General features: G+C 36.1%; 1 protein-coding gene across 1 annotated transcript in view; it reads left to right on the forward strand.

The window, feature by feature from the left end:
• LOC134759462 (putative solute carrier organic anion transporter family member 1B7) overlaps window positions 1-25,003 on the forward strand; it is an 81,146-nt gene that overhangs the window by 35,983 nt on the left and 20,160 nt on the right. The window contains exons 9-11 of the mRNA XM_063711967.1: window positions 444-609; window positions 8,856-9,040; window positions 21,714-21,778. Coding sequence (XP_063568037.1) covers window positions 444-609; window positions 8,856-9,040; window positions 21,714-21,778 — 416 coding nt within the window. The remainder of the gene's footprint in view (window positions 1-443; window positions 610-8,855; window positions 9,041-21,713; window positions 21,779-25,003) is intronic.

Below are 25,003 nucleotides of genomic sequence, written 5' to 3' on the forward strand. Positions count from 1 at the left end.
TTTATAGTGACCTGAGAGGAACTTCAATCTAACGCCATTACCTCACCAAAAAAAAACTGAGTCTAGAAAAATAAAGTTACTTTTCTAATGTGAACCTTCTTGATGGAATCATAACAACCTCTTGTCTAAGTCTTATCTAATCTCTTATTTCTTTTTTAAGTTTTACTTTTTCTAAGTAACAAATCATGTCTTGGTAAAGAAAGAGAGTTACAAGCATTAAAAAAATTAAAAGCATTTTTAAAAACCTATTTTGGCATCATCAGATCAAATTTCTTGATCTAATTGAAGAAAATCCTTTATTTCATTTCTCTTTTCTTTCCCTCACCTTCCCTCCTCCTTTATTTCCCCTCTACTTCCCCCTTGTCTCTCTCCTCCTCTTCCTTCTTTTCTTCCTCTCTCTTCTCTTTCTCTCTTTTTGATATATGTCTATCATATATTTTCAGAAATAGTCCAGTAAGATCTCATGTAGATGTACCACTTTCTTATTGCAACTCAGAGTGCAATTGTGATGAAAGTCAATGGGAACCAGTCTGTGGAAACAATGGAATAACTTACCTGTCACCTTGTCTAGCAGGATGCAAATCTTCAAGTGGTAATAAAGAGCCCATAGTGAGTATTTGTTTTTGTTTTTCCTTCTCTCCTTAATCAAAATCACAGATTTGATTTTTTAATAATTGCTTATCACATCTTCCTATAGCTAAAGTATCCAGTATAAAGATAAAAGATTCCAATATTATCTGTCATTGTGATGGCTGTGAAGTATAAACAAAGCTTCGTATAAAGTCCTGCTTAGGACACAACCAAGTTTTTCTGTTATTTGAATTTTGAGATTACCCCACTTTTTTCTTGAGAGTGTAGAAATATGACCTATTAGAATTTAATCCACTTAGGATTTCTAAGAAGCATCTGATTTGACTGAAGCACATGATTTCAATTAATTTGGAATTAATTTATCCATCAGAAGTTAGGGGAAAGTCCTGATTAACCTGTTGTCAGAACTACCTACTTTACTAGGACAACAATCTATGTGCATTTTTATATATACATCCTGGTGAGTTTAGCTAGGGGCTCACTGGGGCTTTTGACTTTCCAATAAATTAATCAAGGATTCATGCTTACTTGACTGCCAGATTCTTGATTTCCTATGTTGATTTCCTCACAACTGGCACTTCTCTTACTCAGGATAATTTAGTATCCTGCCCACTTATTCCCAACATATCCATTTGAAATTCCATTTTTTTCTTCACTCAAATGGGTTTTTTTCCATGTGAGCCATGGGTTTTTCCTAATATCCTGGGTAACTCCCAATAGTTGGAAATTGGGTATGCTATTCCCCATACCTACCATTCACTCAACATCTCACAAAGTTGTGTATTCATTTTTCAGGCCATTTTCCTATTACCAACATTAGCAACATAGTCAGCTATGATGACTACTCTCTACCACACTCTTCTATGTTTCATTTTTAAACCTTTTTCATCTTTCCCTTGCCCATTGTCATACCGATATATTATGGAAAGGCATGGAGAAATTTGACGAATAAAGCATCCTAGGTTCCTTGAAGATAGGCCATAACTTTAATAAACTTGTACAACATATATGGCCCACAGACTATACTTAAAAGCCCACATCTCATATTCATCTGCTATAATATCCTTCAGTAAGGGTGCCCTCATTTAATCCCTGGTTTCACTTTGCCCAGTAGTGAAGATCTGAAAGAAACGTAATATTGGAATCCTAAAAAGAGCTCTGTCTACATGGAGACATCTTCTTAATATGAACAATGGCTATACCATCTGGGGGCTACTGCAAAATTCCTTTACTAAATCCTCAGTAAAAAAAGAAATCTCTTTTTAAAATGATGTTCTCTGTATCAAAGTTTGGTTTTATTGGCCGGTGTGCTTTCTCCATAAAAGATTGCTCCATATTATTCTTAGTGAAAAAAGAAGGATAAAAGGAAGCTTGGTGGAACCATAAAAGTATAGATTTAAATTATTTTAAAATTCTTCCTTCAATAATTAGTCTTTAGCACTAGCAGGTTAAAGGCGAACTTCCCTTAAACTTTTGTTTAGCCTAGAATCAGAATAGATTTTTTTAAAAGCCACCTACCTACAAACACTGCCTGAGGGGGGAGGAGCCAAGATGGCCAAATAGGAACAGCTCCAGTCTACAGCTCCCAGCGCGAGCGACGCAGAAGATGGGTGATTTCTGCATTTCCATCTGAGGTACCGTGTTCATCTCACTAGGGAGTGCCAGACAGTGGGCGCAGGTCAGTGGGTGAGTGCACCGTGCGCCAGCCGAAGCAGGGGCGAAGCATTGCCTCACTCGGGAAGTGCAAGGGGTCAGGGAGTTCCCCTTCCAGGGGTGACAGACGGCACCTGGAAAATCGGGCCACTCCCACCCGAATACTGTGCTTTTCCGACGGGCTTAGGAAACGGTGCTCCAGGAGAGTATAGCCCGCACCTGGCTCAGAGGGTCCTACGCCCACGGAGTCTTGCTGATTGCTAGCACAGCAGTCTGAGATCAAACAGCAAGTCAGCAGCGAGGCTGGGGGAGGGGCACCTGCCATTGCCCAGGCTCACTTAGGTAAACAAAGCAGCCTGGAAGCTTGAACTGGGTGGAGCCCACCACAGCTCAAGGAGGCCTGCCTGCCTCTGTAGGCTCCACCTCTGGGGGCAGGGCACAGACAAACAAGAAGACAGCAGTAACCTCTGCAGACTTAAATGTCCCTGTCTGACAGCTGTGAGGAGAGCAGTGGTTCTCCCAGCACGCAGCTGGAGATCTGAGAACGGGCTGACTGCCTCCTCAAGTGGGTCCCTGACCCCTGACCCCCGAGCAGCCTAACTGGGAGGCATCCCCCAGCAGGGGCAGACTGACACCTCACACGGCTGGCCAGGTACTCCAACAGACCTGCAGCTGAGGGTTCTGTCTGTTAGAAGGAAAACTAACAGAAAGGACATCCACACCAAAAACCCATCTGTACATCACCATCATCAAAGACCAAAAGTAGATAAAACCACAAAGATGGGGAAAAAACAGAGCAGAAAAACTGGAAACTCTAAAAACCAGAGTACCTCTCCTCCTCCAAAGGAACGCAGTTCCTCACCAGCAACGGAACAAAGCTGGACGGAGAATGACTTTGACGAGCTGAGAGAAGAAGGCTTCAGACGATCAAATTACTCTGAGCTACAGGAGGATATTCAAACCAAAGGCAAAGAAGTTGAAAACTTTGAAAAAAATTTAGAAGAATGTATAACTAGAATAACCAATACAGAGAAGTTCTTAAAGGAGCTGATGGAGCTGAAAACCAAGGCTCGAGAACTACGTGAAGAATGCAGAAGCCTCAGGAGCCGATGCGATCAAATGGAAGAAAGGGTATCAGCCCTGGAAGATGAAATGAATGAAATGAAGCGAGAAGGGAAGTTTAGAGAAAAAAGAATAAAAAGAAATGAGCAAAGCCTCCAAGAAATGTGGGACTATGTGAAAAGACCAAATCTACGTCTGATTGGTGTACCTGAAAGTGACGGGGAGAATGGAAACAAGTTGGAAAACACTCTGCAGGATATTATCCAGGAGAACTTCCCCAATCTAGCAAGGCAGGCCAACATTCAGATTCAGGAAATACAGAGAACGCCACAAAGATACTCCTCGAGAAGAGCAACTCCAAGACACATAATTTTCAGATTCACCAAAGTTGAAATGAAGGAAAAAATGTTAAGGGCAGCGAGAGAGAAAGGTCGGGTTACCATCAAAGGGAAGCCCATCAGACTAACAGTGGATCTCTCAGCAGAAACCCTACAAGCCAGAAGAGAGTGGGGGCCAATATTCAACATTCTTAAAGAAAAGAATTTTCAACCCAGAATTTCATATCCTGCCAAACTAAGCTTCATAAGTGAAGGAGAAATAAAATACTTTACAGACAAGCAAATGCTGAGAGATTTTGTCACCACCAGGCCTGCCCTAAAAGAGCTCCTGAAGGAAGCGCTAAACATGGAAAGGCACAACCGGTACCAGCCACTGCAAAATCATACCGAAATGTAAAGACCATCGAGACTAGGAAGAGACTGCATCAACTAACGAGCAAAATATCCAGCTAACATCATAATGACAGGATCAAATTCACACATAACAATATTAACTTTAAATGTAAATGGACTAAATGCTCCAATTAAAAGACACAGACTGGCAAATTGGATAAAGACTCAAGACCCATCAGTGTGCTGTATTCAGGAAACCCATCTCACGTGCAGAGACACACATAGGCTCAAAATAAAAGGATGGAGGAAGATCTACCAAGCAAATGGAAAACAAAAAAAGGCAGGGGTTGCAATCCTAGTCTCTGATAAAACAGACTTTAAACCAACAAAGATCAAAAGAGACAAAGAAGGCCATTACATAATGGTAAAGGGATTAATTCAACAAGAAGAGCTAACTGTCCTAAATATATATGCACCCAATACAGGAGCACCCAGATTCATAAAGCAAGTCCTGAGTGACCTACAAAGAGACTTAGACTCCCACACATTAATAATGGGAGACTTTAACACCCCACTGTCAACATTAGACAGATCAACGAGACAGAAAGTCAACAAGGATACCCAGGAATTGAACTCAGCTCTGCACCAAGTGGACCTAATAGACATCTACAGAACTCTCCACCCCAAATCAACAGAATATACATTTTTTTCAGCACCACACCACACCTATTCCAAACTTGACCATATACTTGGAAGTAAAGCTCTCCTCAATAAATGTAAAAGAACAGAAATTGTAACAAACTGTCTCTCAGATCACAGTGCAATCAAGCTAGAACTCAGGATTAAGAATCTCACTCAAAACTGCTCAACTACGTGGAAACTGAACATCCTGCTCCTGAATGACTACTGGGTACATAACGAAATGAAGGCAGAAATAAAGATGTTCTTTGAAACCAACGAGAACCAAGACACAACATACCAGAATCTCTGGGATGCATTCAAAGCAGTGTGTAGAGGGAAATTTATAGCACTAAATGCCCACAAGAGAAAGCAGGAAAGATCCAAAATTGACACCCTAACATCACAATAAAAAGAACTAGAAAAGCAAGAGCAAACACATTCGAAAGCTAGCAGAAGGCAAGAAATAACTAAAATCAGAGCAGAACTGAAGGAAATAGAGACACAAAAAACCCTTCAAAAAATAAATGAATCCAGGAGCTGGATTTTTGAAAGGATCAACAAAATTGATAGACCGCTAGCAAGATTAATAAAGAAAAAAAGAAGAATCAAATAGATGCAATAAAAAATGATAAAGGGGATATCACCACCGATCCCACAGAAATACAAACTACCATCAGAGAATATTACAAACACCTCTATGCAAATAAACTAGAAAATCTAGAAGAAATGGATAAATTCCTCAACACATACACCCTCCCAAGACTAAACCAGGAAGAAGTTGAATCTCTGAATAGACCAATAACAGACTCTGAAATTGTGGCAATAATCGATAGCTTACCAACCAAAAAAAGTCCAGGACCAGATGGGTTCACAGCCGAATTCTACCAGAGGTACAAGGAGGAGCTGGTACCATTCCTTCTGAAACTATTCCAGTCAATAGAAAAAGAGAGAATCCTCCCTAACTCATTTTATGAGGCCAGCATCATCCTGATACCAAAGCCTGGCAGAGACACAACAAAAAAAGAGAATTTTAGACCAATATCCTTGATGAACATTGATGCAAAAATCCTCAATAAAATACTGGCAAACAGAATCCAGCAGCACATCAAAAAGCTTATCCACCATGATCAAGTGGGCTTCATCCCTGAGATGCAAGGCTGGTTCAATATATGCAAATCAATAAATGTAATCCAGCATATAAACAGAACCAAAGACAAAAACCACATGATTATCTCAATAGATGCAGAAAAGGCCTTTGACAAAATTCAACAACCCTTCATGCTAAAAACTCTCAATAAATTAGGAATTGATGGAATGTATCTCAAAATAATAAGAGCTATTTATGAGAAACCCACAGCCAATATCATACTGAATGGGCAAAAACTGGAAGCATTCCCTTTGAAAACTGGCACAAGACAGGGATGCCCTCTCTCACCACTTCTATTCAACATAGTGTTGGAAGTTCTGGCCAGGGCAATTAGGCAAGAGAAGGAAATCAAGGGTATTCAATTAGGAAAAGAGGAAGTCAAATTGTCCCTGTTTGCAGATGACATGATAGTATATCTAGAAAACCCCATTGTCTCAGCCCAAAATCTCCTTAAGCTGATAAGCAACTTCAGCAAAGCCTCAGGATACAAAATCAATGTGCAAAAATCACAAGCATTCTTATACATCAATAACAGGCAAACAGAGAGCCAAATCATGAGTGAACTCCCATTCACAATTGCTTCAAAGAGAATAAAATACCTAGGAATCCAACTTACAAGGGATGTGAAAGACCTCTTCAAGGAGAACTACAAACCACTGCTCAAGGAAATAAAAGAGGATACAAACAAATGGAAGAACATTCCATGCTCATGGGTAGGAAGAATCAATATCATGAAAATGGCCATCCTTCCCAAGGTAATTTACAGATTCAATGCCATCCCCATCAAGCTACCAATGACTTTCTTCACAGAATTGGAAAAAACTACTTTAAAGTTCATATGGAACCAAAAAAGAGCCCGCATCGCCAAGTCAATCCTAAGCCAAAAGAACAAAGCTGGAGGCATCACACTACCTGACTTCAAACTATACTACAAGGCTACAGTAACCAAAACAGCATGGTACTGGTACAAAAACAGAGATATAGATCAATGGAACAGAACAGAGCCGTCAGAAATAATTCCACATATCTACAAGTATCTGATCTTTGACAAACCTGACAAAAACAAGAAATGGGGAAAGGATTCCCTATTTAATAAATGGTGCTGGGAAAACTGGCTAGCCATATGTAGAAAGCTGAAACTGGATCCCTTCCTTACACCTTAAACAAAAATCAATTCAAGATGGATTAAAGACTTAAATGTTAGACCTAAAACCATAAAAACTCTAGAAGAAAACCTAGGCATTACCATTCAGGACATAGGCATGGGCAAGGACTTCATGTCTAAAACACCAAAAGCAATGGCAACAAAACCCAAAATTGACAAATGGGATCTAATTAAACTCAAGAGCTTCTGCACAGCAAAAGAAACTACCATCAGAGTGAACAGGCAACCTACAAAATGGGAGAAAATTTTCGCAACCTACTCATCTGACAAAGGGCTAATATCCAGAATCTACAATGAACTCCAACAAATTTACAAGAAAAAAACAAACAACCCCATCAAAAAGTGGGCGAAGGACATGTACAGACACTTCTCAAAAGAAGACATTTATGCAGCCAAAAAACACATGAAAAAATGCTCACCATCACTGGCCATCAGAGAAATGCAAATCAAAACCACAATGAGATACCATCTCACACCAGTTAGAATGGCAATCATTAAAAAGTCAGGAAACAACAGGTGCTGGAGAGGATGTGGAGAAATAGGAACACTTTTACACTGTTGGTGGGACTGTAAACTAGTTCAACCCTTGTGGAAGTCAGTGTGGCGATTCCTCAGGGATCTAGAACTAGAAATTCCATTCGACCCAGCCATCCCATTACTGGGTATATACCCAAAGGACTATAAATCATGCTGCTATAAAGACACATGCACACGTATGTTTATTGTGGCATTATTCACCATAGCAAAGACTTGGAACCAACCCAAATGTCCAACAATGATAGACTGGATTAAGAAAATGTGGCACATATACACCATGGAATACTATGCAGCCATAAAAAATGATGAGTTCATGTCCTTTGTAGGGACATGGATGAAATTGGAAATCATCATTCTCAGTAAACTATCGCAAGAACAAAAAACCAAACACCGCATATTCTCACTCATAGGTGGGAATTGAACAATGAGAACACATGGAGACAGGAAGGGGAACATCACACTTCGGGGACTGTTATGGGGTGGGGGGAGTAGGGAGGGATAGCATTGGGAGATATACCTAATGCTAGATGACGAGTTGGTGGGTGCAGCGCACCAGCATGGCACATGTATACATATGTAACTTACCTGCACATTGCGCACATGTACCATAAAACCTAAAGTATAATAATAACAATAATAATAATAATAATAAAAGAAAAAAAAAAACAAAACACTGCCTGATTAAATGTCTCAAATCATTTGATCCTAATGTTCCCCTTCTGTACTCTTACCATTAGTCAGGACATTCTGTTGTGTTGGACCTCTCTAGCAATAATATTATCTATTTTATTATCTGTCATTATGGTCTTGAATGCTGCTTTCGCCTGCTTAAATAGAATTCTGGCATCCATGACCATCTCTACTTCTTCTGTACTCTGTCCTATTTTCAAGAGTGGCTCTAGTTCCAGATTTTGGCCCCTTTCAAACTGCTGTATTTTCTGAAGTTTTGGGATAATCCTTCCCCAAGGCATGTCCCTAATACTTAGTAGAGATTGTCAAAGTAAGTAAAAATGCATATTTTAGGAAGTAAGTGTGGGTGAAAGAGCAATATTGAAAACAATTTATATTAATGAGAAAATTATATACACTTTCATACACTAATTTCTTAAATTATTTCCCAATTTTAAAATTAAGAATTTATTAAATGTTAATATTCAATTCCATTATCTTACACAGAAAGTAATTCAGGAAGCAATTTTGCCTTTCATTATTAAGCAACTGTATTTTCATAATATTTTTAAAACTGTAAATATTTTAGTTTGAGACTTCTTTAAATATAATGGAATGTATTCATAGCCCAGTTGCGTGTGGCAAATGTATTTGGTAATATTTCAAAAATTATTTTTAGGTGTTTTATAACTGTAGCTGTGTGGAAGTAACTGGTATCCAGAACAAAAATTACTCAGCGCACTTGGGTGAATGCCCAAGAGATGATGCTTGTACAAGGAAATCTTACGTTTATTTTGTAATTCAAGTCTTAGATGCTTTCCTCTGTGCAATTGGACTTACCTCATATTCCGTGCTGGTGATTAGGTAAGTATGATGTTTTAAAACATTATCATGTATATTAAACTAAAAGCACACCCAATGATATACATATTTCCGTATTTAGCTCAAATTCATATGTTGTTACATTTTAATTTTCTGGGAATTCATTTTCTTAGAATTATTATGATATTTCAATGCTATCATTAATAATATAATTTTGTCTCTAATACTTCCATTGTGAAATCTAGGCTCTATACATTCTTCTTTTATTAAGAATCTTAAGACACACACACTGATTGACAATTGCCTCAATTGTAAAAGAATCTCTATATGATTCAAAAAGAACTTTTAATTTTGAGTTGCCTTGGATCCTAATGGGCCAGTTAGAGAAAATCATCTGTTGACTTCATTGACAGAAAAAGTTTTGCCAACAAGATATAAATATAAACTTCAGTGTGTAATGAAATTCTAATGCTGTAAATTCACCCACAGCATGGCTTCTGACCTAGTATCCCTTAATACGATTGCAGACGGAAGAAAAGTATATGTAAAGAATTCATTCCTTTCTTCACTCGTTAAACAGATATTTAGACAGCATGTGATGCTTAATGAAGAATATTTCTTGGTAAATAAAACCAATAAGGTACTTGTTGTCTCATAGCTTTGAAAAACGACAAGTGACGTGAGACAAATAAGTTTAAAAATAAACACATAATTACAAATTGCTCTTAGTCTTAATAAGGAAAAAGACTGCTGATAAAGGGAATAAAAAGAGAAACAAAATTTGGGAGTGAAATGAGGGTATATGAGGGAAAGGATTTACAAAGCGCATCTTAAAAGAAGTGATATTTTATCTAAGGGCATACAGAAAAAGCCAAATGAAGGGCTTTCAGGGAGAGGGTCTAAGTGTTGCTTCCTTAAGACAGGAAAGCGCTAGTGTGTTTGAAGACTAAAAAGAATCCAGTTCATTGGAACATACTGAGTGAGAGGGGTGTGGCATAAGATAAGTTTGGAAAATTAGGGAGGAAGCAGATAATGTGTGCCCTACCGGCCAATATAATAATTCAATCACCTAAAACTGTAAACATGTAAAGACAGGCATGTAGATGTTAAAAATATACATGATAAGCAGAATGACCTGGGTTAACATCTAATTGTACTTTTAAAACATACTAGTTGATCACAGTCATGGTCAGCCAACAGCATGACGTGGTAGAAAAAAAAATGTGTTTTTAAGTTTTGTTAACATGAAAATAAACCTGTAAACTAAATTTACAGTTGTTAAATTTTGACTCTGACTGCAAGTTTTATCAAATTATTTATAGTAAATATTCCACAAATATATCTTCATCTTCAATATAAAATGTCTACTCAGAGGGAGAAGCATATATTTGCTAAATTACAGATTCATTAACATAAAAATTCACCTCAAAATATCATACCAGTTTACATCTCAACATGTTTCAGCTTCTTAATTGAAACTTTTTCATAAGGAGAGTTTTAAAAATACTGTTTCATCCTTGATGATAGTTATGATTTATCTAATTAAGAAAGTTATGAAATCAACATTACCACTTGTCAAAAGCATTTATTAATCTCTCACCAGCCTTTGATTTTCTTTGAAGAAATGTTTTGTGAAGCTGACTAGAGAATACAAATATAAAATATGAACTTCATTCTATTAATGATTTTCTAAAGTTTATATCATAAGACTATTGCTAAAACTAGACTAAGCAGGAGTGTAGGCATTTACTCATCCAGTACATATTTATTATGTGTGTCAGCCACAGGTCCATGCAATGAGGATGGAAATGTGAATGAAAGTGATAAAACTTCATTGGCATCCAGTGGGGATGGGGAATGGGGGGTGGATTGGCATAGGAGAAGAACTAATAAACAAATAAGCAAGTAAATATGTAAAATAGGGTAAGTGTGCAACACTAGAAAGAAGAATCAGAGTAAGAAAATAGAAAAAGTAGGGATAGGTAAGAGACACTAGTTCAGACATTGTGCATTGGAAATTGTATGATAAGAGACCTAAATGAAGAGATGAAGAGTGAAACTACAAGCCATGCTAAATGGGGACAGGGAAGGAACAATCTAGGCAGGTAGAGCAAAGGTAAAGGCCCTGGTGTGGAACATACTTAACATATACATGGTCAGAAAAAAGTGTGTGAGAAAGAGAGAGGTATGAAGTACAGTGACAGAGCTAGCATGATACAGATTATATTGTTCCAGGAAAGTCTTTGGAACTTATTCTAAACGTGTTCAGATGCCCTAGAGGGTTTAAGCATTAGTATTACCTAATGCTTATGGCTTACCTAACGAGAAGAACACTCTAACTGTGCATGGAGATGGAGTGTGTTTTTGGAAGACAAGAATGAAATCATGGAAAACATAAGGCTGTAATCATTCTTCACAAGATGGGGTCTTGATTGAGCATGGTTATGATAAAGGAAGTGGGAAGCGACTTGAGTCTCAGTCTTTCTCAGTCTTTGTTTTGTTTTTAAGGCAAAGCCAATATGATTTGCTGCTCAACTGAATACGGCAGGCGAGAGAGAGAATTTAAGGATGATCTGAAAGTTCTGGTCTGAGTTCTAGAAAAATGATAGTACTATCGAACAAAATGGGAAAGACTAAGGAAGAGTAGTTTTGGGAAAGTGGACAAGTAAGACTTCTTGTGTCTCTAAAACTGAGCTGCCTGTTAGATATCTACCAACAATGTCATATGCAGAATCCACTATTTAGGAGAAACACTAAAGTTAGAAACATAAATTTTAGAGTTAGCAACATACAGATGCTATTTAAATTCAATGCACTATTGAGATATTCTAGGGACTCAGTATATATAGAAACTAGATCCTAGGACCAACACCTAGCACTCTAACTTTAGAGATCAATGATAGAAGAAGCCAGTGAAGGAAATTGAGGAAGTCCCATGAGTTATGAGAAAAACTGAGAAAAGATCATGTTCTTGAAGCATAATGAAGAATATATGAAGTAGTGAGTAAAGCAACTATGTCAAGGGCCGCTGACAGTTCACAAGAATTAGGTACTAGAAAGTGACCATTGGATTTCATTATATGCTCATCACTGTTAGCCCAAACAAAACTGGTGCATGAAGAAGGAAGGGAAAAATAAGGCTGTTTTGGTTATTAAAAAGTGTTTCATTTTAATGGATTTAGGGGTACAAGTGCAGTTGTGAAACATGGATATATTGTGCAGTGAAGTATGGGGTTTTGTGTTCTCATCATCCGAATAGTGTACATTGTATCTGATAGATAGTATTTCATCCCTCCCACCCTCCCATCCCATCCCTGCCACCCTCTCCCAACTCCCACACTTTAGAGTCTCTAATAGTCTAGTATTTCACTCTGTATGTCCTTGTGTACTCACTATTTAGCTCTCACATCAAAGTAAGTACATGCATTTTTTAACTTTCTGTTTCTGACTCATTTCACTAAGGATAATGGCCTGCAGTTCTACCCATAATGCTGCAAATGACTTCATTTCTTATGGCTGACTAGTATTCCATGGCATATACATATATATCAAATTCTTAATCTAACTGTCAGTTAATGGACCTTTAGATTAATTCTACGACTTTGCTTTTGTCATTAGAGCTGTGATAAGCATACAAGTGCAGGTATTTTTTGCTTGTTTGTTTGTTTTTGTTTTGAGACAGAGTCTCACTTTTTTTGCCAAGACTGGAGTGCAGTGGCAGGATCTTGTCTCACTGCCACCTCCGCCTCCCAGGTTCAAGCAATTCTCCTGCCTCAGCCTTCTGAGTAGCTGGGATTTCAGTCACCCACCACCATACCTGGCTGATTTTTTTTGTATTTTATTTTATTTTATTTTATATTTTATTTTATTTATTTTATTTTATTTTATTTTATAGTTTATTTTATTTTATTTTATTATTTTATTTTTAGTGGAGATGGGGTTTCACCATGTCAACCAAACTGGTCTCAAACTCTTAACTTCAGGTGATCTGCCTGCCTTGGCCTCCTGAAGTGCTGGGATTGCAGGCATGAGCCACTTCACTCAGCCACAGGTTGTCTTTTTAATAAAATCATTTCTTTTTCTTTAGGTGTACATCCAGTACTGGGATTGCTAGATTGAATGGTAGTTCAATTTTTAGGTCATTGGTAAATCTCTATACTGTTTTCCATAGAGGTTGTACTAATTTACATTCCCACCTACAGTGTATAAGCATTCTCTTTTCTCCTCATCTTCACCAACATCTCTTGTTTTTTTGACTTTGTAATAATAGCTATCATAAGGATATAAGATGATACTATGATTTTAATATCTCTGATGATTAGTGATGTTGGGGATTTTTTATATGTTTATTGAACACTTGTATGTCTTCCTTTGAAAAATGTCTGTTCATGTCCTTTGCCCACTTTTTAATGAGGTTCTTTCTTTTTTTTTTTCATTGAGTTGAGTTCCTCATATATTATGGATATTAGCACTTTATCAGAGCCATTGTTTACAAATATTTTCTCCCATTCAGTGGGTTGTCTGTGTCCTCTGTTGATTATTTCTTTTACTTAGCAGAAGTTTTTAAGTTTAATTAAGTTCCATTGGTGTATATTTGTTGTTGCTGTTGTATTTCCTTTTGAGGACGTAATCATAAATCCTTTGCCTAGACCAATGTCCAGGAGAGTTTTTCCTAGGTTTTCCCCTAAGAGTTTTTATAGTTTCAGGCCCTACATTTAAGTCTTTAACCAATTTTGAGTTAATTTTTATATATGGTGAGAGATAGAGATTCAATTTTATGTCTGCATATATGACTCTCCAATTTTCCCAGCACCGTTTATTGAATAGGGTGTGCTTTCCTCAGTGTATATATATTTTTTGCCTTTGTCAAAGATCAGTATGTTGTAGGTATGTGGTTTTATCTCTAGCTTCTGTAGTCTGTTCCATTAATCTATGCATTTATTTTTATACTATTACTATTTATATTGGCTTATAGACGAAGTATAATATAAAGTCAGGTAAGGTAATAACTTTAGCTTATTTTTTGCTTAGGATGAATTTGCTCTTCAGGATCTTTTTTGGTTCCATATGAATTTTAGGATTTTCTTTTCTAATTCTATAAAAAATGATATTGATAATTTAATGGAAATTGCATTGAATATAGGTTGCTTTGGGCAGGATGGTCATTTTACATAATATTAGTTATTTCAATTTATGGGTGTGGAAAGTTTTTCCATTCGATTTTGTCATATATGACTTTTTTCATCAGTTCTTTTTGTAGAGATTTTTTACCTCTTAGGTTAAATGTATTCCTATGTATTTTATTTTTTATCTATTATATATATCAGTAAAAAAAATCTTGTTATAGACAACTATATTATCTATCAGTTATCTATCAGATAGATAACTGTATTGGGATTCATTTGTTGATTTGGTTCTCAGCTATATCATTATTGGTGTATGGAAATTATACTCGTTTTTGAACATTGGTTTTATATCCTGAAACTTTACCGAAGTAGTTTGTCAAGTCTAGGAGACTTTCAGAGGAGTCTTTAGGATTTTCTAGGTATAAGATTATATCATAAATAAACAGAAATAATTTGAACACTTGTTTTCCAATTTGGATACCTTTTATTCCTTTTTTTCGTCTGATTGCTCTAGATAGAACTTCCAATACTATGTTGAACAGGAGTGGTGAAAGTAGGCATCCTCACTTTGTTCCCATTCTTAGAAGTAATGCTTACAATTTTCCCTCCCTCAGTATGTTGTTGGCTGTGCTTTGCATTTTATGGCTTTCATTATTTTGAGGTATATTTCTTCTATGCCTAGTTTAGTAATGGTTTTTATCATAAAAGAATGCTCGATTTTATGAAGTGCTTTTTTTTGTATCAGTTGATTTTATATGCTTTTTGGTTTTAATTATGTTAATTTGATGAATCACATATATTGATTTGCATATGTTGAACCATCTTTGCATTTCAGGAATAAAGACCACTTCATTCTTGTGATGAACCTTTTGATGTGCTACCAAATTTAATTTTCTACTGTTTTGTTGAGGATATTTTTATCTATGTTGATCAGGAATATTGATCTGTAGTTTTTTTTTTATTTATTGTTTACTTGCCTAGTTTTGGTGTCAGGGTGATGCTGACTTCATAGAATGAGTTAGGGAAGATTCCTTCCTTCCTGATTTTTTGGAACAGTTTTAGTAGAATTGGTATCATTTCTCCTTGTTTCTTTGGTAGAATTTGGCTGTGATGCCAACTATTCTTGCAGTTTTTATTGTTGTTATGAGATTTCTTTTTTATTACTGATTCAATTTCATTACTCATTATTTGTTTGTTCCGTATTTCTATTTTTTCTTGGTTCAAATTCGGGAGGTTGTCTGTTTCCAGGAATTTATCAATTTTCTCTGGTTTTCTAGTTTGTGTATGTAGAGATGTACATAGTAGTCTCTAATGATCTTTTGTATTTCTGTGGTAATAGTTTTAATGTCACCTTTATCATTTCTGATTGTGCTTATATGAATCTTCTTCCTTTTAATGGTTAATCTACTAGCAGTCTAGCAATCTTGTTTATATTTTCAGATAACCAACTTTTTTTTTTCCACTGATCCTTTGTAAACTTTTTTGCCCACATTTCATTTAATTTTGTTCTTTGTTATTACTTTATTCTGCCAGTTTAGGGTATGGGTTGTTCTTGATTTTCTAGTTCCATAACGCATAATATTAGATAGCCATTTAATGCTACAAACTTCCCTCTTAGCACTGATTTGCTGCATCTCAGAGGTTTTGACATGCTGTCTTTGTTTTCATTCATTTTGATTTTTAAAAATAATTCTGCCTTGACTTCATCATTGACCCAATAATTGTTCAGGAACAAGTTATTTAATTACCGTGTATTTGTATAGTGTCGAGAATTCCTCTATGTACTAATTTCTATTTTTATTTCACTGTGTTCTGAAAAGGTACTTGATGTAACTTTGATTTTTAAAAAAAGTATTCACTCTTGCCTGTGGCATGGCATATGGTCAATTTTTTAGCATGTTTCATGTGCAGCTGTGAAGAATCTATATTCTGTGGTAGTAATATAAGATGTTCTGCAAATATTTGTTAGGTTCATTCGGTCTAGTGTTCAATTTACCAGCTTTCTTTGCTGATTTTTAGCCTCCATGATTTCCTGTTGCTGTCAGTGGGTTATTTATGGACCCTACTAATGTTGTATTGGCATTTCTCTCTTTTCTTCAGTCGAGTAGTATTTATTTTATGAATCTGAGTGCTACAATGTTTGAATTGTTATATCTTCTTGTTGAATTGAACCTTTATAAAATATAATAACCTTTTTCATTTTTTGACCATTTTTGATTGGAAATTTGTTTGATCTAACACAAGTATAGCTATAGTTGGTTTATGTTATCATGGGATATCTTTTTGCACCCCTTTACTTTGACTCTGAAAGTGTCTATACCGGTTAGTTTAGTTAGGTGGGTTTCTTGTATGTAGCATAAAGTTGGATCTTTTTTTTTTAAACATTCTGCCAGCCTATATTTTTTTAAGTGGAGGATTTAGTCTGTTTACATTTAAGGTCAGTATTGATTTTTGAGGTTTTGTTTCCATAATATTGTTAATTAGTTCTTAATTGCTTTGGGGCATCAATTAGGTAATTTCTTTATAAGATCTGTGTGTTTTATGCTTTTGTGTGTTCCATAATGATTAGTATTGCTCTTTCATTTCTGTGTTTAGAACACCTTTAAGTATTTCTTGTAGTGCCAGTCTGTGACAAATATGTTTAGTGTTTGCTTATTATCTAGGAAATACCTTATTTCTCTTTGAATTACGAATCTTAGTTGAGGGGGATAAAAAAATTCTTGTCTGGCCTTATTTTGTAAGAAGACTCAAAATAGGACCCCAGTTTCTTTTGGCTTGTTAAGGTTCCTGCTTACAAGGTTCCTGCAAACTCTGGTATGAGTTTGATGAGATTTCTTTTGTAGATGATTAGACACTTCTCCCTTGCCTCTTTTATGTTGACTTTGGATAGTCTGAGGACTATATGTTTTTCTTAGGTTATTCTTGAAATACATATCCCAGGAATCATCTGAGATTTTTATATCTGGATGTCTAGGTCTGCAGCAAGACCAGGGAAGTTTTCCTGAGTTATTTATTCAAACAAGTTACCCACACTTTTTACTTTCTGTTCTTCTCCCCCTGGAATACCTATAATTCATAGGTTTGGATGCTTTACATGATAACCTTTACATGATAACAAAGTGCTTGAAGGCTTTGTTAAGTTTCACAATTTATTTTTCTATATTTGTCTTACTGGGTTTAATTAAAAGACCTGTTTTCCAGCTCTTAAATCATTTATGCTGCTTGTTCAGCCTGTTGTTAAAGCTTTCAAAACCATTTTGCAATTCCATCAAAATATTTTTCATTTTCAAAAGTCGTGTCTGTTTTTCTCAATAAAATCTATATTTTCTTTTATATGCTACATCATTTTTCTGGTGTATTTGTGATGGCTTTCAACTTTGGATCTCAACCTTTACATAATCATGTATTTCTTAAAGGCTTTATTTCTTGGAGGCTTCTTTAGAATTCTTTAGAATCAATATTTTGGATTTTTTTTTTTTTTTTGAGTTGGAGTCTCACTCTGTCACCAGGCTGGAGTGCAGTGGCACAATCTCGGCTCACTGCAACCTCCACCTCCTGGCTTCAAGCAATTCTCCTACCTCAGCCTCCTGAGTAGCTGGGACTACAGGTGTGTGCTCTTCATTGACTATATAAAAGATTTTATTTTTTTTAGAATTCACTGCTGGAGGTTAGTGTGGTCCTTTGGAGATGTTGTGAAACTCTTTCTTCTTTATACTTCCAAAATTGTTTATCTGGTTCTTCCTCATTTAGATAAGCTATCTCTCCTTATTTTGAATTTATTTTGTTTTAACAGGATTTTTCTCCCTTTGAAAATGTGACTGTAATGTGTGCTGCATAGAATCTGAAAGTCTATATTGAAGAGGATCAAGAAAAAATGCTAGAAAGGAAAGTGTAACAGTCAGTATGGAAAGTTCTTTTCAGGTGAAGTGTTATAAGAAGAAGCAGAGAAAAGATGTGGTAGTTAGCATGATTGTGTCATCAAGAGTTCTGTTTATGTTCAATGCTAGAAATCATACCATGCTTGCATACTAATGAAAATTAGCAGTACAGATGAAGGAAACTGATAATGCAGGAGAGAGGGAAAGTAATTACAGAGGAAGGTGAAAAGAGATGTTAACAAGGACACAGAGTTTTTCTCTGTAGAAGGGAAAATTGTCTATATGAGTAAAAAGCCGGTAAATGTCTACCTGTAGTGATGAAGAGTATTAAACTTTTTTTTATCTAATTCTACTTTCTCTGTTATAAAAAAGCAATGTAATCAGATGAGAAGGAAGATAAAGAAAAGAAAGAGTGTTCATATCAGAAAATGTTACCTAGTAATCTTGAAGATTGGAGAAATATACTGACTGGCAAAATGGACTAGTAAAATATTGGACAATTGCACTGGAGGTCCCCTGAATATTTTGGCTTGTGAATTTAAAGTGAGCCCAACCAGCATGGTTGAATTATTTCCTCCATCCATGCAGCACACTGTACATAGATGTAGAGAAAGCAGAGGTTTAGATAAAAGCATTTTTGCTTGTCCAATACAATAAAGGATGAGACAGACAAAATGTTCAAGATATATGCAAAGGACTGATTATAACAAAAGATCATGATGAGAGAGGACATGAAGAGGTGAAACTAGAGATGGCCTGTGAAGAGGTCAGAGGAGTCATAAGCCTAAAGAGCTAGGGCTGGGGTATAGTCCAGCAGATGTATGAAAGGGAGTAATTTTAAAATTTTAGAGGTGGTTACGAGGAGTGGGATGCTCAAAATGGAGAATTTTAAAAGTGGGTACTGATGAACTGATTGTGGGTGAAAGAAATATGACTTTCCAGAGAAAAGGCCAAGAAACTGGAAGGGCAGAGCATTGGGAGTATAATCTATATGAATATTAAAATAACTAGGAAAAGGGGCAGAAATCATTTTGATGAAAATGACAGAGACCCTAGAGTGAAAATTGTCAAGAAATGATGAGAGTTGTGCTGTGCCAGTCTACAGCTAACTTCAACAAGGAAGGTAGAGGATAGTATTTTAGGGTGGTGCACCTCTTACTGGGATCTAGAGGTCTTTCAGAGGAGAGACTCAGGTATGGAAGTGGTAAAAACAAAAGATCAATAAGGACTTCCACATTTCAGGCCCGTTGATATGGAGGCTGTGGAAGGAAAACTTGATAGAGTTGCAAGGAAAGAGTGTTAATGGGAGTTAGATTTCATTTAGAACAAGAAAGTAAAAGAGCTAAAAAGAATGTAGGAAGTTGGCCAGGCACGGTGGCTCACACCTATAATTCTAACACTTTGGGAAGCCGAAGCAGGCAGATCACTTGAGGTCAGGATTTCAAAACCAGCCTGGCCAACATGGTGAAGCCCCATCTCTACTAAAAATACAAAAAAATTAGCTAGTTGTGGTGGTGGGCACCTGTAACCCCAACTACTGGGGAGGCTGAGGCAGGAGAATTGCTTGAACCCAGGAGGTGGAGGTTGCAGTGAGCTGAGGTCACAGCACTGCACTCCAACCTGGGCCACAGAGCGAGACTCCATCTGAAAAAAAAAAAAAGTAAACATTTTGCTGGTAAGAAACAAGAGTTTCCATGGGCAAAATAACAGGGTTTGAGTGATGGGAAAAGAGGAGAGTGAGTTGGATTAAAGAATGTGTATTAAACCATGTGGAATGAGAGTCTTGGTACCAGAGAAGATCTAAAAATCTTGGCATTCTGCTGGTGACAACAGTGTGAGGCATGATGTAAGCTGATAAAAACAAAACATCAATCTACAGTGAAAAATATCTTTCACGATAACAGTGTGTGAGTGTGTACACGCAAGCGAGCATGAGCAAGGAGTAGTGTGAGTGTGCATGCATGGAAATGTAGGAGTGAGTGTGTATGATTGTTATTGTATATGTATGTTACTATATCACACACATCCATCATTTCCACTGAATTGAAGATTTCAGGCCCACTCTTGGGAAAATATTCACCCTATCTGCAAGTCCCCCAGTTCTCCTGCATGCTAACCCTTTCCCTGGGAAAATACAAGTTGATAACAAATGTCAGTTTGCCTTGCGCGTATAGTATACAAACTGCAACTTTTGAAAATGAATTACAGTGAAAAATGCCTGTCAGGCAATTGTCAGAGAACTCAACCAGGGGTGAAGTGCAATCTCTCCCTTCCCCAAATCTCCTTTGAGAAATCTGATATTTGAGAGTAACATCTCCATAGAAAAGCTAACCTACCCTTCCTGGTGATTTTCTCCTGACCATCTCTTTATGAAATAAATTTCCTCCTTATATAGCAGGCATGGATTCATTGTCCTCAGTGTGGTGTTGTGCCCTCAACTGGGCTAACAAAGTATTGCTGTACTTGGTGAAAGGCGAGCCAAAACACACTTTCCATTTATTGTCTCTCCTAATATATAACTATCTTATGTTTAACTTTTAATATATTATGTTTAATTTAACTTTTGCCTTTTAAAAGTTTACAAATTCTGTTGAATTCTTTTCAGAATCTCAATAAATGGTAGCTGTTCTGTAAAGTATAGAGGTGATTATGTGTAAATTAAGTTGAAGTTTAGAGTGCTAGCTCATTTTATTGGATTCTTATAACATGAGATAAGCATTATTATCCTCACTTAACCAACAAGGAAACTAAGGCTAAGAGAAATTAAGTGATATACTTATCCAAGTCACTTAGATGAGAAGAAGCATAATTTGTCTGTTTACTCCTAGGAACATTAACTAGCATAGTATCTCTTACTAGGTGCTCAGTGAATGTTTGTTGATTGATGACAGCTACATAGCTCTCTGAAAGAATAACCATCCAAGAGTTCAAGATAAAAACACCTTTTTCATCAATTAATATACTCTTTCAGTAAAACTGGGTTTTTTGAGCTGCAGTCACCCTCCTTTATCCCAATCCACCCCCTCCACTAATGCAAAATAATTTTATTTCACTTGATATATACTAAGTTATCACAGGGCTGGTAGTGTAATCAGTTTATTGAACACATAAAAATGAAATTGGGGAAATGCAAGAGTGAGTTAGTTTCTAAGTGAGGATAGAAGTATAGTCTTTACCTTTAATATGACAGTTAAATACACAAGACACTAGAATACAGAAAAGTTTTTGACCCTTCTGGTTGTGTTATATAATTTATGAATCATATTAGTAAACTACTCTGTTAACACTGATGACAGAAATAAGATGGCAAAAAGAGAACTGCTAAGAATTACTTTTGGATAAAGGTATATAATATTTTCATATGAGCTACCTTAACTAAATAGTCCACACAAAATCATTTTCTTCATAAACATAACAAGTCTGTTCATCACCTTTTTATTGGATTTTCATAAGGATCAAATATGAAAATATTTGTTAAACTGTCCTGAAATCATAAAGCATAGAATAAATAAGAAATAAAAATAATTATTATTACCACCCAGGTGTTTGCCTTTTAAAACAATTGAAAATATAACTATATTTAATGTAGGCCATTCACTTAAGGGTTCTCATTCGATCATGAAGAAAAACGATACTGATAAATGTTTTGATATTAGCTCAGTTTGATATTTTAATGATGTGTATTGTTTCTTTGCTTTAATCATATTACAGGATTGTTCAACCTGAATTGAAAGCACTTGCAATCGGCTTCCATTCAATGATTATGCGATCGCTAGGTATGATAAATATACAGATTAGAAATTTAACATGTAAATATTCATGTTAAGGCTTAAAGACAATGTAATTAATTTTCAACTATGAGAATGTATAAAAAAGGAATAAGTAAGAATCATTTCCATTGTTGTGATAAATGAAAATAATAAGAGGAAAATTGAGTGGCCTAGCAGAGCATTTGATTGTTAATTCTCATTAAAGCCAATCTGTTAAGAGCAAGGAATCATTGTATTTATATTATACTTTTTCTAACGGAAAGATAGGTAGTATTTGAAATTTTCCTTCTTTCAGAAAAATAAGAATATTTCTTCCAGGTGTAGGCAGAGTGGAGAGTCTTCCTTCTAAATGGAGGCATTATTTAGGACAGGCCTCAATTAGCTTAGGAGTCCTAGGAATCTGGTCAGGCTGAAGTTGTATAAAACAACAGGAGATAACATTAACTGTGCCACTTCCCACTACCTGGTCCTGTAAGGCTGAGCAGCTAAACAGTAGCAGAAGTTAATGCAAAAAGGAATGAGAATTCAGACTCTAGAATTGGGCATCTTAGATTAAGAGCATGCTCTGAATAAAAGAAAGATCAGAAAATTGTGGTTTATTATTGGCGAAGAGTAAGATTATAGACTCCAGAGGCTAAAGGCCTTTTTAAATTGTTTTTAAATTTATTTTTTGTTATTTCAGTAGGTTGTTGGAAAATAGGCGATGTTTGCTTACATGAATAAATTCTCAGTAGTGATTTCTGAGATTTTGGTGCACCCATCAACCAAAGTGTGCACCGTACCCAATGTGTAGTCGTTTATCACTTACCCACATCCCACCCTTTCCCCTGAGTCCCCTAAGTCTATTGTATCATTCTTATGCCTTTGCATCCTCATAACATATCTCCCAATTATGAGTGTGAACATATGATGTTTGGTTTTCCATTCCTGAGTTACTTCTCTTAGCATAGTAGTGTCCAATTCCATCCAGGTTGCTGTGAATACCATTATTTCATTCATTTTTATGGCTGGGTAGTGTTCCATGATATATACAGACCACATTTCCTTTAGCCACTCATTGATTGATGGGCATTTGGGCTGGCTCCATATTTTTGCAATTGCAAATTGTGCTACTATAAACATGCATGTGCAAGTATCTTTTTCATATAATTACTTCTTTTTCTCTGGCTATATACCTAGTATGGGATTGCTGGATCAAATGGTAGATCTACTTTTATTTCTTTAAGAAATCTCCACACTGTTTTCCATAGTGGTTGTACTAGTGTACCTTCCCTCAAACAGTGTAAAGGTGTTCCCTTTTCACCATATCCACATCAACATTTATTATTTTTTAATTTTTTGATTATGGCCATTCTTGGAGGAGTGAGGTGGTATCGCATTGTGGTTTTGATTTGCATTTCCCTAATAATTAGTGATGCTGAGCATTTTTTCAAATGCTCGTTGGCCATTTATGTATCTTCTTTTGAGAATTGTCTATGCATGTCCTTAGCCCACTTTTTGATGAGATTGTTTGGTTTTTGTCTTGCTGATTTGTTTGAGTTGTTTGTAGGTTCAGAATATTAGTCCTTTGTCAGATGTATAGATTGTGAAGATTTTCTGCTATTCTGTGGATTGGCTATTAACTCTGCTAATTATTTCTTTTGCTGTGCAAAAGCTTTTAAGTTTAATTAAGTCCCATCTATTTATCTTTGTTTTTGTTGTATTTGCTTTCGGGTTCTTGGTCATGAAGTCTTTGCCGAAGCCAATGTCTAGAATGGTTTTTCTGATGTTATCTTCCAGAACTTTTATGATTTCAGGTCTTGTATTTAAGTCTTTGATTCATCTTGAGTTGATTTTCATATAAGGTGAGAGATGAGGATCCAGTTTCATTCTTCTACATGGGACTTGCCAATTATCCCAGCACAATTTGTTGATTAGGGTATTCTTTCTCCACTTTATATTTTTGTTTGCTTTGTCAAAGATCAGTTGGCTGTTAGTATTTGGCTTTATATCTGGGTTCTCTATTTTGTTCTATTGCTCTATGTGCCTATTTTTATACCAGTACCATGCTGTTTTAGTGACTATGGCCTTACAGTATAGTTTGAAGTCAGGTAATGTGATGCCTCCAGATATTTTCATTTTGCTTAGTGTTGCTTTGGCTATGCAGGCTCTTATGTGGTTCCATGTGAATTTTAAGATTACTTTTTCTAGTTCTGTGAAGAATGATGGTGGTATTTTGACAGGAATTGCATTGAATTTGTAGGTTGCTTGTGGCAGTATGGTCATTTTCACAATATTGATTCTACCCATCCATGAGCATGGGATGTGTTTCAATTTGTTTTTGTCATCTATGATTTCTTTCAGCAGTGTTTTGTAGTTTTTCTTTTAAAGGTCTTTCACCTCCTTTGTTAGGTATATTCCTAAGAATCATTTTATATTTTTGCAGCTATTGTGAAAGGGGTTGAGTTCTTGATTTGATTCTCCACTTAGTCACTGTTGGTGTATAGCAGAGCTACTGATTTGTATACATTGATTTTTGTATCCTGAAACTTTGCTGAATTCATTCACCAGCTCTAGGAGCTTTTTGGATGAGTCCTTAGGGCTTTCTATGTTTACAATCATATCATCACCAGTGACAGTTTGGCTTCCTTTTTACCAATTTGGATGCCCTTGATTTTTTTCTCTTGTCTGATTGCTCTGGCTAGGACTTCCAGTACTACGTTTAATGGAAGTGGTGAAAGTAGGCATCCTTATCTTGTTTCAGTTTCCAGGGGGAATGCTTTCAACTTTTCCTCATTCAATAAAATGTTAGCTGTGGGTTTGCCATAGGTGGCTTTTGTTACCTTAAGGCGTGTCTCTTCTATGTCAATTTTACTGAGAGTTTTAATCATAAAATGATGCCCGATTTTGTCAAATGCTTTTTCTGCATCTATTGAGATGATCATGTGATTTTTGTTTTTAATTCTGTTTTTGTGGTGTATCATGATGTATTGACTGGTGGATGTTAAATCATCCCTACATCCCTGATATGAACCCCACTTGATCATGGTGTATTATCTTTTTGATCTTCTGTTAGATTGAGTTAGCTAGTATTTTGTTGAGGGTTTTTGCTTCTATGTTCATCAGGGATATCGGTCTGTAGTTTTCTTTTTGTTATGTCCTTTCTTGGTTTGGGTATTAGGGAGATACTGGCTCTATAGAAAATTTAGGAGGAATACCTTCCTTCTCTATCCTGTGGAATAGTGTCAATAG

The sequence above is a fragment of the Pongo abelii genome, chromosome 10, assembly GCF_028885655.2.
Source record: "Pongo abelii isolate AG06213 chromosome 10, NHGRI_mPonAbe1-v2.0_pri, whole genome shotgun sequence".
NCBI classification, from domain to species: Eukaryota; Metazoa; Chordata; class Mammalia; order Primates; family Hominidae; genus Pongo; species Pongo abelii.